This window comes from Hypanus sabinus, chromosome 3, assembly GCF_030144855.1.
Source record: "Hypanus sabinus isolate sHypSab1 chromosome 3, sHypSab1.hap1, whole genome shotgun sequence".
NCBI classification, from domain to species: domain Eukaryota; kingdom Metazoa; phylum Chordata; class Chondrichthyes; order Myliobatiformes; family Dasyatidae; genus Hypanus; species Hypanus sabinus.
The window spans coordinates 127879901-127899831 of record NC_082708.1 but is presented as its reverse complement, the minus strand read 5'-3'; the positions used below and the strand labels follow the sequence as shown (position 1 = coordinate 127899831).

The window sequence follows — 19931 nt, the reverse complement described above, 5'->3', positions numbered from 1 at the left end:
ATGTATCTGTGCATATTGTGAACAAAGCATATATTTACAGTCTCAGCAGAAATTTCAAACAGAAGAAATTCTCTGAGAGGATTATAATGTGCATATTTGACAGCCAGAGAACTATTTGGCTCTGTAAACCTCATTCAGTTATCGCTGGTGCATCAGTTTTAATGATCTTGCAAGTCTTAAGGAGTTGAATTAACAAACCCAGTGTTTAAAATGATAAAATTGTTAAGCATTCTGGGTCAATGATGTCTGTGGATCTCAATTTGGTTCCCACCCATATTAATGTGCTCTTGTCAATCCTTTCATCATGTTATCAATTTTTGAGCTAGAACAAAAACAGTTAAATATCAGTGTTGAAAGAAAAGAAACAATAACTACTCAAAGTTTTTAAACGTCGAAATCCTAATAGATATTTATTTTGGTTGTTTCCCAATGAATGGCCTTGCTTTTTTAAATATTGAGTCCCATAAGCTTCTTTTAGGGTGAAAAGAAATGACGCAGATTGTGTTGCAATGAAACACTGCATTTTACTCTTGTATATTGCATTGACAAGACAAAAAGGCTCCTCAAGCATTGTGCAGCTTTGTACCTTAGTATTGCTTTGGATAGGTTTAGAGGAGGCTGGGTCATGTTCCACTCTCCCATCATGTAGAAATTGCAATATAATATGACACTACAATACACTGGCTGCCAGAAAGTTCCAAACTATCTTGAACAATTATGGATATTATTTCATAAAGATTTTGCTTGCATACTGTGGTAGTGAAAGGGCAGAACACAGCTGTTCAGCTGTCCATTTCACTAACACTGCTGTTTTTAATTATCTTCTTCATGAGGTGACTGTAATCACAACAACAAACTCAGAATCTGTGGTTATGATTCAATTTGGCACTTTCTAGCTAAAGTAAGAACAGCTGAGGGCCTCTTAGTCATCCACCAAAATGCCTGCAGTCTTTCAGTGGCATTAAACTCACTCGGTCAGAAAAAGTTTAGAGCATGAAACAAAATGAAGGTCATGCAAGAAGATTTGAGAGAAACTTGTAGGAGCCAGAATCCAAACGTAAAGGCATGTGAATCTTGAAACTCACACAGTCTGAACTGAGCCTTTGAAAGAATGCAACTAAGAAAATTTTACCTAAGTCTGCAAACCCCTTTTCTCCCAATCCCAAAGAAGGGTCAGTTTTTTGAAATCTATGACTGTCAATTAATGCATATATTTTCGCCATCAGATTCATTCCTCTGCTCCCTGAAGATCTTTTTGTCATATCAGTTTCCTTTCCACCCTCACTTCTTTGGTCTTTTCACCCTTTAGGAGATGGTACTTGCAAAAACCTTTTGAGGAGGTAATACAAGGCCAGCTCCTCCTTCCATTCCGCTTTAATATCCTAACTCTAAGGTTGCTCTTGACCTCTAACTCTGCCCCCCCCCATAATACTTTCTGCCTCTCTAATTTGTTTTAGTTCTCATTTGCCTTCTTTTTCTCATTCACCATATTTCTCTTCGTCATGCAATAACTATGTGTCACCATGTTCTTTTCCTCATTCACAAGAGTTTCTGCAGATACTGGATATCCCGAGTGACACATATAAAATGCTGGAGGAACTCAGCAGGTCAGGTAGCATCGATGGAAAGGAATAAATGATCAACATGTTGGCTGAGGCCCTCCATCAGGACTGGAAAGGAAAGGGGGAAGAAACCAGTATAAGAAATTCTGTGACGTTATGAAAGCCCAGTTCAGAAAGCCAACTCGAGAGTCATTGCTTTCAATGACAAATGATGAGCACAGCTCCTGGAATAGTCTGGTAATGTTCCTAGATTTACCTTGAAGCCAGTTAGGATACAAACAGAAAACATCTTACTGTTTTTCCATAATTTGTATAATGTAGCAGTTTTATATGCAGTTGGATTAAATGCTAACCAAGTCTTTTTCACTCATCCACAGCTACAGAATTAAGTCCTTCAAGACAATAACTAGTACTAATCTGTTCATCTCCAAAAGCAAACTTTTACATGGGAGTGAAATTTTAGTGGGAAATTGACTGAACCATTGCCATTCAAGTGCTTGTATTGCATTGAATTTTTAAGAGCTTGATTCATCACTGTGAATGAGGTCAAAATGCTAGTCTTTGAAGTGAAAGGGCAGAAATTTAAAATGTTAATTGTTATTTTTATGCTTTTTCTTTCAGTCCTCAAGGAACATCAGCCGAACAGAATGCAAAACTCTAAAGGGTGACTGTCAGTAAATTCCCAAACTGAGTTCACAGAACATTTTGTCAATTATATCTGTTTAACACAAGAAAATCTGTTGGCATAAACCATCTACTTTATACTCCAGATTTTAATTTGATGACTTGTATTGGCAAATTCACAATTATATCAAAAGCTAATGTATACAAAACGTTGGGAAGTACAAATAAGTTAGAATAATAATTGTGATTTATCTTAAATAACATTTACAAAATGAAGTAACAGCTCTCAACGTTTAATATGCAGCTATGTCCAATGTGATTTAAATCACCTTAAATTTGTGCTGGTTGCCTGCCATACTGGCACTGATTTCAACCCTTAATACTTCATTTTAATAAGTGATGGCAATAGTTTCTGTACAAGTTAGTATGTTCTCTTCAGAAATAAAATGATTAAGATCACTTTTGTAGATGTTGCAGTGTCTACAAAAAAAACAGAAGCGCTTCCAATTGCAATTTACATCAGAAGAGTGAATACCCACTGTGATGAACTACAGTGACTTGTGGTGGGTTTAGAGCATTCAATATTAATGCAAGGAGTTGGACTGGTGAAGACAGACATCGGTAATGAAATTCACTATCATCTTCAATGCATTATTAATGCCTGTGGACAGCTGAGGAAAGGGTATTTCAGTTTTGTGATCTCAGAACTAATCTAAAACTCACAGTCGATTGGGCAGTATTGACCCCTGCCCACCTGGACCTGTTGAGTCCTGAAATGTTTACAGCAAAAAAAAAATACCACCAGGAAAAAAGACACTAGAAAAATATCACCAACATTGTCTGTGTTAAATCCTCCAAATTCACTTAAAGGATGAGTGGGCCAATATCAGTTGACCTCTCCCAAATTAATTTCTCCAGCATTAAGGCCCTAATTAGACTCATTCAGTTACACTTAGTGAGCTGTGTTTGCATGCCCAAATGCAGACTACAGGAACATGCATTCTAATCCTGCACTGTCTTCAGAATAGATTATTTGGAAGACAACTGAGTAGCTTAACTCGGGCCTTCAAGAACATGAGCATTTGAAATCAATGCATCGTGAGTACACAACGGGATTGTGCAAGTGTCAGAACCAATCTGACCCACCTGTGGAAAAGTCTATTTGCCTTATTAACCACCACTAAAAGAGCAAAGGCAGCAGTTATCCTTAATTTTAAGAAGAAGAAAACTAGGCACTGCAGATATTCTATTATGGAAAACCCACTAGTATTAGTGAAAGGATTCCCTTTTTTTAAATGAGGTCTTCAGAACTAAATAATAGCATGATGGTTTCCTGTAGTATATTGACTTGCCCATTAGCATTATACCCAGCTCTTTAGACTGTGCATGATCGATCACTAAGCTGACATTGTACTTATTTCTCTTAGTAAACTGTATTTCTTTCTTTGTAAGCAGACGTACACATTTTATGTTATTCAGTGTGGTTATCCCTAAGTCAATTGCACTTTGTTATTTATGGTCTGGGTCTACTTTTACTATTTCGAGTTTATATTCCAGCCTTCAGTTTGATAACTTGCTATTACAGGCAAACTCACAATTATATCATAAAAGGATGCTAACGTAACTTAGCCTTGGCTGGAATGGACAGGAGGAGGAGAAAAGGGTACTTCAAGTTGAAAAAGTAACACAAATAAAGTAGAACATTTAAAAATTAAAAGGAAGGAGGCATTCCCTTTCTGCTGAAATAAACTTAAAACAGTTTACACATGAGAGAGGACAGACATCTTCACTATGACATCCGTAATTAACTTTCTCTCTGGTTACAGTCCAGAAATGACTTCAGTTTGACTGCAAATTAATGAAAATGTCAAAAATAATCAGGCATTAATAATATTAATTGGTTTTATAAATCTCAATATAACCAACATAACTTTAAGTTCAATGTAATTTTAAAAACTGTATCATCTTAATGTACAGGAAGAAACAAACAAGAAAAGAATGGAAACAGAAATTAATTTCACTCATCCAACCATTTCACATCAGGACAAGTGGAAGTCCTTTGGAGCCACTGAAGTACTTTTGAAATAATAAGTCATCCTGACACTAGTTCAACTGATGTAGTGCACACTACAAACTAAACATTATAACATTGTTATGAATGACTCAAAGCTAGTAATCACAGTGAAGAAAAGTTGTAAAGCAGTTCCGACACAAAATCTGAAATATGTACTAGTCAGCTTGAATTGCTGGTTGAAATGACACAAATGTCAGAGTAGAATATCAAAGTAACTTAATTAAAATTCTATCAATGCAATATATTTATTATCAATGATCTTTTTCACAGCCTAAGTAAAGTACAGATGAATAAGTAATGTCTTACACTCGTTTTATGACCTTGTTCAAGTAATGTAAACATGCACTCCTTCAGAAATCTATAAATATACATAGACTGTGCATTAGTGTACATACATATGCAGGTGCATACTATATTGTTATTTCTTACCAAATGGGCAGTGGCAGTAATAACCATCAGCTTGATTCTGGCAGGTTGCTCCATTGAAACAGGGATTGCACTCACAATAGTTAATAGTCGAATCACATGTTCTGCCTACAACAAATAAAGGGAATGGTATGATGAATATTATCCATAACCTTATTATAATGATAAGGTAGCATTGAGATGCCATCTGGGAATTGCGGCTTTCCAATATATTGTAAATTAGTGCAACAGTACAATCTTGAAGAGGTAATATACCAGGCAGGTTTTAGAAAATTCTGGCAAGTCTGCACTCCTTCACTTCAGTAAGATTCAAGCTGCACAATGCAAACTGGATAAATGTGGCAAAAAATTAAATTGTTATATTTTAGAATAATGTACAGTATGTAGTGCATTTTCTGAAAGATCCTTAATTTAATGTTTATTTCAGAAATCCAGCTCCTTAATAACATTTATATATCCACATTTAACTGGAATAAAAATAAAGGCTAAAACCAACTTGAAGAAATAAATGCTGGCTCACATGTGCAGGATCAGCGCAAGAAAAGTTTTCTTTCTAGACACTAGAAACATAGTGAAGCAACACCTTTTCACTGTAGTGTTCTCGCTCAGGTGTAAAAGAACTCTGAACTAAACACCGAGGTAAACCGTTGTCAATGAAGACAGGATCGCAGTAAGATTAACCGTTTACTGTTCACTCTTCCACATTAACGTATGGTGAAAACTGTTGATAAAACAACACAAAATATATACAGTATTTGTTTCCTTCTTGATATCACACTTACATCATAAATACTTGCAAAAGAAAAACTACAACTACATTACATTAAAGTGCAACATATAGTCAGAATCTACCTACGCCATCGACTGCTTTAAATACACTTCAACATAAACTATCCACAACTCTTTAAATAACAAAAACATAAACCTTATCAACCGTCATTATTTTTAACAGAATCAGCGTTACCATTTTTAATTCAACATATCGATTATCTCATGAACTTACGGCGTTGCTTCACTATGTTTCTAGTGCGTAGAAAGAAAACTTTTCTACTGAATTATGTGCAGTTTGTCTGCCATGTTGCGAAGTTGCCAAGTCAGTTCTCTGGTGCTGCTATTTCCTCAGGAATTTTGATGCACCACAAAAAGCATCCTATCCAGATGCATCATGGGTTGGTATGGCAATGGCTCTGCCTCTGCAATGCCTCAGAAAATCACGGAAACCAGTATTCTCTCCATGGACCTTCTATACTTCTTACTGGCAAAGTAAAGCAGCTAGCATAATCAAACCATCCCCGACATCCCCTCTTCTCCACTCTCCAATCGAGCAGAAGGTAAAAAAAAGCCTGAAAGCTTGTACCACCAGGCTCAAGGACAGTTTCTATCCCACTGCTATAAGACTATTGAATAGTTCCATTATAATACGATGATCTCTTGACCTCTATCTACCTTGCTAAGACCTTGATCCTTATTGTCTACCTGCAGTGCAGTTTCTCTGTAAGTGTAACATTTTATTTTGCACTCTGTTATTGTTTTACTTTGTACTGCCTCAATGCATTGTTGTAATGAATTGATCAATATGAATGGTAGGGAAGACGAGTTTTCATTGTAGCTCAATTCATGTAATAATAATAAACTAATTTACCAATTTAGTTGAAGGGAAAGCCATGATTCATTTTGTTTGCCTTGGCCAGAAATCACGTGCCTTCTTGCTACTGCCATCTGGTAGGAGGTACAGAGGTCTACACCATCATGTTCAGGAAAAGAACTTCATTCACCACTACTCTGAACTGATTCTATGACCTGCAGACTCACTTGCAAAGCCTCTTTACAACTCTTGTTCTAGTGTTTTTACTTGTACAGTTTGTCTTTTGCACATTGGTTGTTTGTCAGTCTTTCTTTTGGTAAAGTTTTTCAAAAAACTCTCTTCTATTTCTTTTTTTCTTGTAAATGCCTGCAAGAAGATGAATTTCATGGTAGTAACTGGTAACATATACATACTTGGATAAGTTTACTTTAAACTTTTTTAAAAGATTGAAGATTAGCTTTATTGGTCACCTGTACATCGGAACATACAGTGAAATGTATCACTTGCGTCAAATCATATCTGCAACTGTGCTCAGCAGTCCACCAAGACACCATACTTCCAGTGCCAACAAAGCATGCCCACAACTCACTAACCTAATTGTATGTTTTGGAATGTGGGAGGAAACCAAGCAGCCATGGGGTGTATGTACAAACTCCTTTCAGACAGCGACGGGAATTGAACTCTGATCTTTAGCTGGCACAGTAAAGCATCGTACTCACTGCAAGGTGACTGTGCTGTGGTACATAGCACAATGTGCCCTGTACTGGCTTTCAGATATAGTCAGTCAGGCTTGCATGCCTTTTAATTACATGCTGATAAATACTTCATCCTACTTTTTAAAGTTAACTAGGGAGATAAATTTGCCCATATCCCTCTAAACCCCTCCTATCATGGACTTATCCAAATATCTTTCAGATGTTGTTACTGAACCTGCCTCAACCACTTTCTCTGCAGCCCTTGTGATATAATGCACCGCTCTCTGCATGAAGAAGTTGTCCTTCAAGTCCCCTGTAACTCTTTTAACTCTCACTTTAAACTTACGCCCTCAGCTTTTAGTTCCCCTTCCATGAAAAAAAGATTAAGTGCCCTCACCAGATGTGCATCCCTCATGACTTCTACAAATTTCATAAGATCTTCCCTCATTCTCCCATGTTCCAAAGAACACAGTCCAAGCCTGCCTAATCTCTCGCTCTAACTCGGGCCCCGAATCGTGGCAATATTCTTGTCATTTTTATTGCACTCTTTCTAACTTAATGATGGCTAATAAAAGCCCTTGGCCCACTTATCTAGCTGATCAAGATCCCCTACAGTTTTTGCTAACTACTTCACAGTTAGCCTACACCTTACTATAGTAACCATCCCTTGCATATTCACATTCAAATTGCTTATATATATATTGAACAAGAAAGATTTCAGCACCAACCTCTGGGGCACAGTATAGTCACAGGCTTCCAGTCTGAAAGACAACCTTAACCAGTCATTGTCTGCATCCTATTCAACTGGCAATCTCTCTTTGGATTCTATACAATCTAACCTTCCAAACTAGCCTGCCATGCCAGGGATTGTCAAAGTCCTTGCCCAAATCACTACAGACAACCTCATCTTCCTCTTGATTAAGTCTTTGAAAAGCCCATTTCCACTTAAATAAATCATAAAACTAATCCGGAGCTTTCTGAAACAGAATGGTCACTGAGAGTAAGTTGGAGGTTAAGGTTCTGTCATGAGGAAGATAATACAACAACTACTAAAAGGCTTGGCTGAGCAAATATAATGGGGATCTGCTGATTTTTACATGGGATAGGAGAAGGTGGCACCCATGAACAACACCAGTGAGATGGCAATCAATAACTGAAAGTCAGATTTTCATCCTTTTACACAGATAAAGTTTCAAAGGTTTAATTGAAGACAAATGAAGACAACATACGTTTAGATTAGAATCTTTGAAAAGTCCCTTTCCTCTGTATTTCAAGTAATTCTTAGCATTATTTTACTAAATTTAATAACCTACTTTAAATCTAAATATTAAGAAGCAGACTTATCATAGAAAATTAAGCTTGAATATTAAGAATTTATTATATCTAAACCATAATGTCAGAGACTTACTGTTGCCTGCTTAGCTTCCGTGTGACTGCCCTACAAGATATTTTAAGTGGGTGAAGACAATGGTGTGATGCTTTCCACATGATCAGTAAGGGCAAGACAAATAACTGTTTCTCCTTAATCAATCAGTAATATGAAATGGACAATGCAAAGTCTCAACCAGAAGGATTAAGCTGGAATCAGGCACAGAAAATAAATATAAACACTAGATTAACAGAGAAAAAAGGAGAGGAATTATTACAAGACTTTTTATAGGGAGATGTACAGAGAAGCATAGTGATTGCCTATCTATAAATCACCAAAAGCTGAGGGAAAGTTAGACATTAATAATGCATATAGAATACTTTCATTTATTAGACAGAGCATAGATAATAAGAACACGGCCATCATTCTAGAAAGAAGCAAAAGACTAATTAAGTTACAATGCAATGCAAACAATGCTGGCCACTGTGTTACAGGATGAATGTGACAGCAGTAGAGAGATTACAGAGAAGATTTATGAGAACACTACAAGTTTAATTTGTAATTATCAAACATGCTCGGGGAGCTCATGGAAATCTAAATGGTGAGTCAGATAGCAAGACAATGATTTTACAAAGCTAACGGCAATGGACAAAAAGTTCCAGAATTTTGCATTTAATTGTGTGTTGCTATGTGATTTGTGTTTAAGCATTGTAAACTATTAGTCTTGATATTTCATTGACAATAAATTCCAAGATAGCATCTCCTTTGCTATTGATTAGTTATTCAAAAACGTATTTCAGTTTTTGATTTGAATATTTTAATGTAAAAAAGCATATGGAACAGAAAAGAAACAGTTCAAGGAAAGGACAGATAAAAAAAACACCTATCATATTTTTAAAAAATCTACTTATTCCAAAGCAATTATACCTTTAGTAGAAGAGTGGGCAAAATGTCCTAAATTATCACTAACAAACTGAACTCCAGAGCCTAAGTGTTTAAAGCTTAAAATGATATAGTACTGAACTAAACTCTTTTGACTATTCTTGGCCCAAGAATGTAAAATGAGGCACAATGCAGCTGGCAAAATATAATCCATCATAATAAGAGGTACATTTGTTAGTTAAAGGATGAAGGTATTTTGGTTTCTATTCACTGCAGAAGGCAATATGGTGCAAACATGTTAGTAAGCTTTTCCAACTTCTTCCATGCCAATCATGCCATTCCAAAGGATTGCACTTTTCTGACCTTGGCACTGAAGTTGCCCAGGAGGTTTAGTTTTTCTTCCTTTTGGAAATGGTCTTGGCCTTATTCAGTCGTCCTTGGCTGCTTCATTCATAGCTTCTGAGGTCGGTATGTATGAACAGATGAACACAAAATGCTGACTGTGCATTAAAGTGTTCACTTGTCCCAAAGACAAAGGAGTCATAGAGGTATGATTAACTCATTCTTGTTGGCAAAATCCGCTCCATGAAGAGGGCAGTCCTTTGGCTTGCCCAGACGCAGTGAACCCACTTCTTTATTCTTTAAACTAACCATTCCTGCCTATCATATCACACACAGAATCGTAATGTCAATGCCAAAGCATCCAAATCGATTGAGACAGAGGAATATCTTTGTTATTTTGGGTGCCTGGAATTGCCCATAAATATTCACAGTGCTTGACATGTATGTTACCTTGATAATGTATTAGGGGACCACAACTACTTTCATATTCTACAGTCTTATTTTCTAAATTTAAAATATATTGAAGTAGGATTTTTTGAGCTAATCTACAAAATGTTGTGCACTATGTCAAATCAAAATAAAAATTCCAAAACCTGTCAACAATTTACTAAAAATTAAAAACCAAAATTGTAGGGCTGAAAAGGTATTCATTCTCTTTGTAATTACTACTCTAACTTTCCTCAAGTGCAATATACTATACAGTATACCTTACCAACTCACCCAATTTGATGCAGAAAGTTGGACAATGAGCTATTTTCAATGAATTCATAAGAAAAAATATCCTCTCTCTCTGAGGTCCAACAATACGGTAGATTTTAAAAAGACCAAACCAAAATGAAGACAAAAGCGCACTCAAGACAAGTCAGGGAAATGATAATAGAGAAACACAAATCTGAGTACTGGTACAAAACCATCTGAAAGGCTCTGAACATACCTCAGAGCTCACAGCAGTTCACTGTGAAACAGTGGAACAAATATGAAACCACTGCCTAGGTCAGGCCATCCCTCTAAACTTGCAAGAGAAGAATGGCACTTGTAAGAGAGGCTACTGTGACACCAACAGTCACTCTGAGTGAGCTGCATAAGTAACTGGTGGAAAATGGAGATGAAGTTCATGCTTCCATAATCTCTAAGGCCTTGCACAAAGAAAAGACATTTAAAGAAGAATGGCAAGGAAGAAGCCCTGGCTAAAAATTAAAGCATATCCTTGCCTGTAAAGATTTGAAAACTGGCACTTCTGCTAGCCTCTGCCAGAAAGCTTAAAATGGGGAGGGAATTTGCCTTTCAGTAGGGCAATGACTTAAAGCACACTGCCAGAGCAATCATGAAGTAGCTTCGTGAAGAAATTTGATGTCCTTGAGTGGCTCAGTCAGAGTTCTGACCTTAACCCGCAAATATCTCTGGCAAGCCCTGAAGATTGCTGTACACTGCCCTTTCCCAACTGACCTGGCACTGCTTGAGCAATTTTGCAAGGAGAAATGGGCAAATCATGCTCCATCACATTGTGCAAAGCTAATAGAGACCATATCCAAAAAGACTACTGGCTGTAATAGCTAAAAGAGGTGGTTCAACTTAATCATGTGCAAAGGGGTATGTGTACTTGTGAACTGTTGAAATTTCTGGGTTTTTTTTCATTTCTACTTTTTCATGCTTTACTTTTTTTTAGGTTCCATGTCCAAAGGAGCATAAGATTCAGATAAAAATTCTCAGTTAAACTGATCCAAAACCCTAGATGTAATATTCATTTATGTGAACAAAGGGTAGGGGGGCTGAATACTTTTACATTGCACTGTATCCCACCAACATAATCAGATGTAGAACTGGTTTTAAGCTTTGATAAACTGTTTGAAAAACCAATTCCATACTATAAACATTGCTATATAATGTTAAGAGGAAATTAATTCCACTAATTAAGTCAAAATGTTTGTTTATTTTTATATCAGCCTGACTTAATTTTATGTGCTATAACTTCATTTATTAGACGTGTCTCACTTGTGTAAAACTTGCCTTATTTATGTAATTTTACACACCATATCCTGACTCTGAACTGTATATGTAAGCAACCAATAGAAAATTATATTAAATAGTATCCAGGCATTGTCTTCAAATTTGTGAGGGAAAAATGGAATAAAAGGCCATTTTAAGGATAACATTCACAATTAACACTATTTTGCATCCAGCAAGTAAAAGGGAAGTGGGAGCTACCATACGTGGCAGCCTTTTCCTTCCTTCCTGCTCATGAAAAGTGCAACACATTTATAATATTGGATGAGAACCTTTTCTACCAATGATTGTGGGCACAGCGTCAGCCAATTGCACAATTTGGGTATGTACTGTATGGTGTTTTATATTCGTAAGTGAACACAGCAAACAATTTTACTTCATTCTTTATTAATTTCTCTCCTCTTTAGGCCTCCTAACTATTGCCAGCCTTCTGGAGAGAGAATGGACCATAGACCTGTCAGTGGTTTTCTGGAGTTGTTCCTTAGAGACCTCCCAAAGGGTAGCTAATATCAGCAGTCTACATAATTTACTTTAATTACCAAGGAAGAAACATCCCCTTGATGGTTTGCTACAGATAAATTAACCATGTGAAATCCATGTGCTTTGTCAGGCATTTATCATCATATATAGAGGCCAAACATTACTCTCAAATATTATAGATTTGAATCACATGCAAGAATAAAATTCCCATGATGTATACCTGTATATCCAGCTTTACAAGCACAGCTGTAACCTCCTGGAAAGTTATGGCAACTTCCTCCACTCTTGCAGGGGTTTGATTGACATTCGTTGACATCCCGCTCACAAGCTGTTCCCATAAATCCTTCAGGACAGGTGCATGAAAATCTACCAATGAGATTGTGGCAGGTTCCACCATTATGGCAAGGGGATGGGAGGCACTCATCTATGTCAGTTTCGCAGACCTCTCCAGAGTATCCTGGCAGGCATCGACAGATGAATGGTTGTAAAACCACGTTAGCCACAATAACCACTGGAATACTTTCCTCACTTCGGACTGTTGGACTAACAGCAAGCCTTTTCACGCAACTTCCGCCATTTTGACATGGATCATTCATGCAAGGGTCATGATCCACTGAGTCTATTCGTACTCCACTCTGCCTGTATAAGATTTCTTTGATGCTTTCAAAAAAAGTGGCAACGCCACTTGCACTAATATACTGATTACTGAATCGTTTCACAGCTGCCATTATGAAAGTTTTGTTATTCTGCTCATACATGCCATAGATCTGTACAGCAGTGCCCATCCCAGTCAGCTGAGAATTAGCAATGCGCAGGAAGTGCAGATAGTGGTTGGTGAGAAAATCTCTCGCATTGGCAATATTCAGGCGAAGAAGAACACTGTTGTCTATGGTCAGGTTATTGAATCCCATGAAAAATACGTGGATGTTGTTGTTTACAGCACCATGCAATCCATCACTGCTACGGACAATCAGATCAAAGGTTCCATCTGTTGACCTTGGCTGGCAATTTAGATTGCAAGTGCCTGCTGGAATACTGAACAGAGTTGTAGCTCCGGTCGTCAGAGTACACCGGAAGTCATCCAATACATCTGGATCCTGGGGTTTGACACTGGCCAAAATCCCACCAGGAAACAGGTTTCCAAAGTAGTGGACAAACACCTTGACGGTCCTGGGCTGGGACGGATTGTCATTCTGATCATGAACTGTGACATGCACTGTTCCTGTAGAGGACATCTGAGGAGTACCAGAGTCACGGGTGACCACTGACAAGTAGAAATCACTGATCTGCTCTCTATCAATTTCTCGAGTTGTGGTAAGAACCCCTTTTGAACTAAGGCTGAAGTAGTTTGTAGCAGAGCTTGTGCTGAGCAAATGGTAGGTGAAAGGACCTTGGTTTGGTGGGAGGTCTGGATCTGTGGCATTAAGTGTCACAACTACAGCCCCTGCACGTTGGTTTTCTACAACTTCTCCACTTGTGGATATTAAAGTAGGCCCATTATCATTTATATCCTCCAGCTTGATGACCAAGTAGGTACTACCTGTGGCTGAAGGCATTCCTGAGTCAACAGCCAACACGGAGAGGTTGTATACAGGAATGGACTCACGATCCAGCTCTGCTGCCACTGAGATCTGGCCAGTCTGTGAGTTAATAGAAAAGGCTCCTTTTTCATTTCCCGTCCCAATGTGATAAGTGAATCTGCTCCAACTGGGAACAGAGTCAGAGTCAAAGGCACTGACAAAAATAACATGAGCTCCAGCTGCAGCCTCCTCACTAATCTGGACAGAGTACTCCTCAGAAGTGAAAACAGGAGGATCGTTGGCATCTAGCACAGTGATATTCACCAAGACTTCATCAATATCAAATCCACGGATGCTTCCTGCATTCTTAGCTAGAACTTTTAAAGATATTTTTTCTTCCTTTTCTCGATCCAGTTGACCTAATACATAAATTTGGCCAGTCTTTTCATCAATCATGAATCCCTTCTTTCTGCTTTTACCAAAGAGCATATATGTGACCTCTCCATCATCTCCAAGATCACGATCACTTGCGAATACCTCCCCGACAGCAGTACCTTCTGTAGCAGCCTCTGAAATCTCAAAGGTATACTGCCTGGAGACAAAGCGTGGGACATACTCATTCACACCACTAAGCTGTAAATAAACATTGGCGAAGCTGAAGCGATCCTCATCTGGAATATTAAATGCTTTCACATACAGATGATAACTCTGTTTAGCTTCAAAATCTAAAAAACCTTGGGTCCTGATGATTCCAGTATTTGGATCAATGGCAAAGAGATCGCTGTCTGTTGTCTCAATTGCGTAGGCAATCACAGCATTTCCTCCAGAATCTGCATCTGTAGCATTTAATTGAACAACAATTGTACCGCTTGGAGCATTCTCTGATATAACTGGAAAATACTCACTTGGACTGAACAGTGGCACATTATCATTAGAATCAGTGACGTGGACAGTAATACTGAGGAAGCCAGTTCTTTTCACCCAACCGCCATCTTCAGCACTAATGGTCAGTTCATGGACTTGCTGGGTCTCATAATCCAAATGTCTAGCTAGAGATAAAGCACCAGTTGAATTAACAATAGAGAACAATCTTGCTTCATTTCCTTTAGAAATGTTGTATCTGATTAACCCATTCATATCTGAATCTTTATCTCTAGCCGAAACCGTTCTTATGACTGTCCCCACAGTAAGGCTCTCAGGAACTGTGATACTGATATGACTCTGGGAGAATTGAGGGGTATGGTTATTCTCCTCAGTTACTAAAATGCGGACTGTAGTCGTACTGGATAATGGTGGGTTACCTTTATCCTTTGCTGTGATTATAATTATGAATCCTTTATGTACATAGGTTCTCAGAGAGGATGCAACAGAGATCCATCCATTATTCTTATCCAATGCAAATTGATTTGAACCATTTCCACCAGAAATGTGATACTCTATTTCTGAATTCATGTGGTAATCTTTGTCATCTATTGCAGTGACTTTAATTAGTGTTGTACCAACTTTGACATTTTTCGTAACAGGAGTGAAGTATTTTTCTGATTCAAACTGTGGCGGATTATCATTGCTGTCCACAATGTTGATAATGACTGTGGTTTCACTCACCAAAGGAATCCTACCTCGGTCTGAGGCCATCACAATGAAACTGTGCCTATTGATATTTAGGTTGTTAGAACTTGTGGAATTGTGATACTTTACATATTGTTTGGTGCAAATCTCTCCTGTGCTGGAATTGATTCGGAAGAATTCTGACTGTGTTTTAATGAAATAGAATACCTGACCATTGAGGCCACTGTCCGGATCAGTAGCTACCACTTGAGTAACTCGGGAGCCAATCTCTGTGAGCTCTGGGAAATCAATTAAGTACGATGGATAAGCGAAACGTGGGGCATTATCATTTACATCTGTCACAAAAATAGTAATATCAGTATTCACTGTCCACCCAGAGTCATGGGCATATACCTTGACAGTGTAGTGATCTGTATCTTCCCGATTCAAAGGTCTTCTGACTGTAATATCTCCAGTCTTTGGATTGATGGAGAAAGGAAGATTCACATCTGTAATTGAGTATCGACTAACAGCATTAATTCCAGTGTCTTCATCTGACGTGGTAACACGGGTCACTGTGTAGCCAATAGCTGCATTTTCAGGTACCTGAGCACTGAATATCTGTGAGAATCTTGGGGCATTGTCATTTTCATCCAAGACATTAATAATGACATGACACGATGAGCTCCTTGAAGATTTTCCTTTGTCAGTTGCTTGTACTATTAATGTATACTGAGCAATTCTTTCTCTGTCCAATTGTTCGGCATTTCTGATCTGTCCTGTTTGTCCGTTCATGTTGAAATTATTGCCTTTGTTGCCATCTACTATGGCATATTCTATTTGACCATTAGGTCCACTGTCTATGTCTTCAGCTTCAATGGTGATTATTTGGCTTGAGAAGGAATTCTCCATTACATTAGCCATGAAAGGATCCTGCTTAAAAACTGGTGCATTGTCATTGACGTCGTTTACAGTAATATCCAATTTCTTATAGGAAGAAAATGGAGGAAACCCCATATCTCTGGCTTCAATCCATAGCACATAGTGTTGAATGACTTCAAAGTCTAAAGCCTTCATAAGAACAAGATTTCCTGTCTGTTGATCAATATGGAAGACAGCACCAAAGTTACCGCTGGCAATGTAGTAGGATAATGGCCCCCTTACATCTTGCCTTGAGGAAGATGCTGAAACTGTTGTAATAAAGGTATTTACCTTCTGGTCTTCAGGAAATACAAAGAATTCTTGTCCTGGTTTGAATTGTGGAAAATCAGCCTCATTTCCAAATCTGACTGTCACAGTGGTAGAATCTGACATGGGATGTATTCCACTGTCTTTAACGTTAACGGTAACAGTAATGTCAGTGCCTCCCAGTAACCTCTGAGCAGCCATGATAGCACCACGATGTGGATCAATCTGGAATTTTCCCGCATTTTTTCCTGTTAAGGAATACTGGAGTTTGGCATTGGGGCCTTTGTCAGCATCAGAAACAGTAACAGCAAACACAAATGATCCTGTGGAATGGAAGAAGAGGAATATATTAGTTAATATTTATTTGCACACAATTCAAGTTGTGTGCCTTAAAATTAAGTAATAGATAAAGGCAATGTTAGGCAAACATATATATCTCCATAGTCACCCTCTTTCTCGTGGCGCACCATCCCAATTACTGTCCATCTTAAGTCTTTGCTTTCAGTTTTATTCAGCTCATGAAGTTGAATTCTATTACTTTTGTAACACACCTGAGAAAAATATTCCAGCACAACAGGAAAATTTCAAAGAAAGTCAATTTTGCATGACCCGGACTTTTAGAAGGACTGCCAACTGGCTCATAAATACACTTGATGTTCACAGTTCTGATGTTCATAAATACTTTTGATAAATATGTAAAACTTTTGGAACAATGCTCACTATACAATTGCTGGAAACAATAAAAAAATTCAGAACTTGGAAAGAAAATATAGCTTTACAACATCAGGATGTAAAGAATAAATTCGTCCTGGTGATTTACCCTTGAGCACTACAATAAACAGGGACATCAGCAATAATACAATCAGAACCATGCTCTTTGCTGTAAAAAGCCAACATGCTTCCAGTTAATAGTATGGTGCTTGAAATCAATTGTTAAATGAGGCATGTAAAACTCACAAATCAGTACATCCAGACTGTCAAAAGAAATGCAAATAATAAATCATGTAACTCCATTTTTACGAAAATAATTTTGGTGATTATTCTAAATACTTTGCTCCATAGCTTCTGCTCTTGAGCACTAGACAATTTTATTCATGTGAAGTATAATAAGGCAGAGATCCAACACAATGAAGTCTTTACAAAAGAGCATTGTTTTCATGTGTATCAGTTTAAGGCTTGCCAGTATATGGGAATTAAATATACAAAACTAGGTGTCTCCAGTGAAAATCAAGTATCTGTTCTGATGCAGCCAATCTATGTTCCAGAGGCAGATGAAATCTGCCTACCCATATTATAAACATATTTAGAAAAATACTTTATGGAAATGCTGATGGCCATTGCTTCCTCGACTACTCAATGGATCATTATAGATTTTTTCTGAATGTGAAGGAATGCCTATTATGCAGCACAATAGATAATTAAGAGTTATAAACAAGAAATAATTTGAAGCTTTGAAGTTGTTGATATTAAGAATAACTGTCTGATTTTTAAGCTATCCAAGCTTGTAAACTAAATTACAGACTGATTTCCTTCACCACCACCCATTTTTATATAATCTAATTTTAAACAGTTGCAAAAAAAATTGTCTAAAAGATAAAACTGAAATGATCCAAATAGGAAATTATGAGAATTGCTGAGTATTTCTTGTGGAATGAAAATAAAGACAATAATGTTTATTTGGAATGACCTCAAAATACACAAGTTACAATCTCTGTCTGTGAGAATGGCATCAGCGTTGAAAATAAGACAGAAATGATCTATAAATGTTAAGGTCTTCCTTCTACAGTTCTCTTACAGCACCCATATTCATAGAGTCATAGAGAAGTACAGCACAGAAACAGGCCTTTCGGCCTATCTACTCCACACCAAAACCACTTAAGCTTCCTACTCCTGCCGACCTGCTGCGGGACCGTGGTCCATGTACCTATCCAAACTGCTCTTAAAAGTTGAAATTGAGCTTGCATACACCACTTGTGCAGGCAGCTCATTCTACACTCTCACAGCCCTCTGAGTGAAGAAGTTTCCCCTCATGTTCCTTTTAACCTTCTCACCTTTCACACTTAACCCATGGCCTCTGGTTGTCGTCCCACCCAACCTCAGAGAGAAAAGCCTGCTTGCATTTACCCTATCTAAACCCCTCATAATTTTGCATACCTCTATCACTTTCTCAGAATTCTACCATCAGTTAAGTATTGGAGCTGAGAGTCATCTGGTTAGAGAATAGTCCTTTCCCTTTAGCTTGGCATCATGACATAAATATGGAGGGTAGAGACACTGGCACAGAATAAAAGTAGTGACTGCTTCCTGTTCATGATCATGTGATATAGCGTAGGAGTTGTAGAGGAAGATTTTATTCAGCACCTTTTCCTCAATAACTCCTACACTAGGCAGTACACTTCTAAGTACTACATTAGTGGTTAAAGTACTTAGTGACACTTTGCAATCGTAAAGAACACCATGTAAGTCTGTCTTTACCCCTGCTTCTCTACAGATACTCCCTAGGTTGTTGCATGTTTCTATTGTTTTATGTTTTTATTTCAGCACAGCAAAAATGATCATACAGCTCTAGCTTCATATTTTAATGATATACTGTGAAAAAGTTGAATAGTTAACATTAACAATTGTGAGAAAAGATAACCTCACAATCTAATATGCTACATTTTTAACTATGCCTGCCTATCTATTCACAGGAATGAGGGCAATGAAAACTTGACTGTAAATTTTCATCTTTTGGTTTCTGATTTTCATTCACTTTTGGTTGGAGACAACATTTCAAACATGTCATTTAATTAAAACCATGACTGTGGTTATGCGGGTATGGTACAAGAATTAAGAAGACACTTAAAAATGAATAGGTTTTGAGATTTTTGTGCTTTCACTAATTTTTATTCCTCCAGTTATGATGTAAAAATAATTCCAATGGATAACACATTGGTGACAGCAATTTGTTCAATCAGTATGGATTGTGCTGCATAACACTAATTTGTTTTGATCTCATTATTATCTCCCAATTATTTATGTTAAGATCTGACGAATTCTTGGTATGCAATTACAAAAACGGTTTTTGACATTTTATAAAAAAGGGTACAGCCAATATTGGAGCCGTGTTTGTTGTAGAAGCTCTAGCCTTATGCACTACTCTTAGGCAGTAACCATCTACAATACTGCAAGAATGCACAAGTAAATTGCCAGATTTTAACCATTAGGTTTCCAAGCACTGTATTACAGATTACATTTATGATAAAGATGCTTACCTTCACTTGTGGGTGCTGGAATGTGAGTAACGTAAGGGAAATGGTGAAACCTGGGAGGATTGTCATTGATGTCAGAAACTGTTAGAAGAACAGTGGCCGAACTGGATTTGGACTGGGGTACGCCTCCATCAGTAGCCACCACAATAAGATTGTATGCTTCTTTACTCTCTCTGTTCAGGAGAGCGCTTGTGATAATTTGTCCAGTGGATGGATTAATGGAAAACTTGGAGTTACCTCCAACAAGGCTGTAGCTATTAGTGGAAAGAAAAGAAACCCAGTCAGAACATCTGGATTAAATAAAATTCAGCAATCTAAGTAAATAAATCATGACAAAAAAAGAATATTGTTTTACACACTGCTTTTAAAAACACCTTCCAT

General features: G+C 37.6%; 1 protein-coding gene across 1 annotated transcript in view; it reads right to left on the bottom strand.

The window, feature by feature from the left end:
* fat4 (FAT atypical cadherin 4) overlaps positions 1–19931 on the bottom strand; it is a 363920-nt gene that overhangs the window by 56032 nt on the left and 287957 nt on the right. The window contains exons 9-11 of the mRNA XM_059965100.1: positions 19554–19804; positions 12264–16622; positions 4690–4794 (exon numbers count right to left, since the gene is read on the bottom strand). Coding sequence (XP_059821083.1) covers positions 4690–4794; positions 12264–16622; positions 19554–19804 — 4715 coding nt within the window. The remainder of the gene's footprint in view (positions 1–4689; positions 4795–12263; positions 16623–19553; positions 19805–19931) is intronic.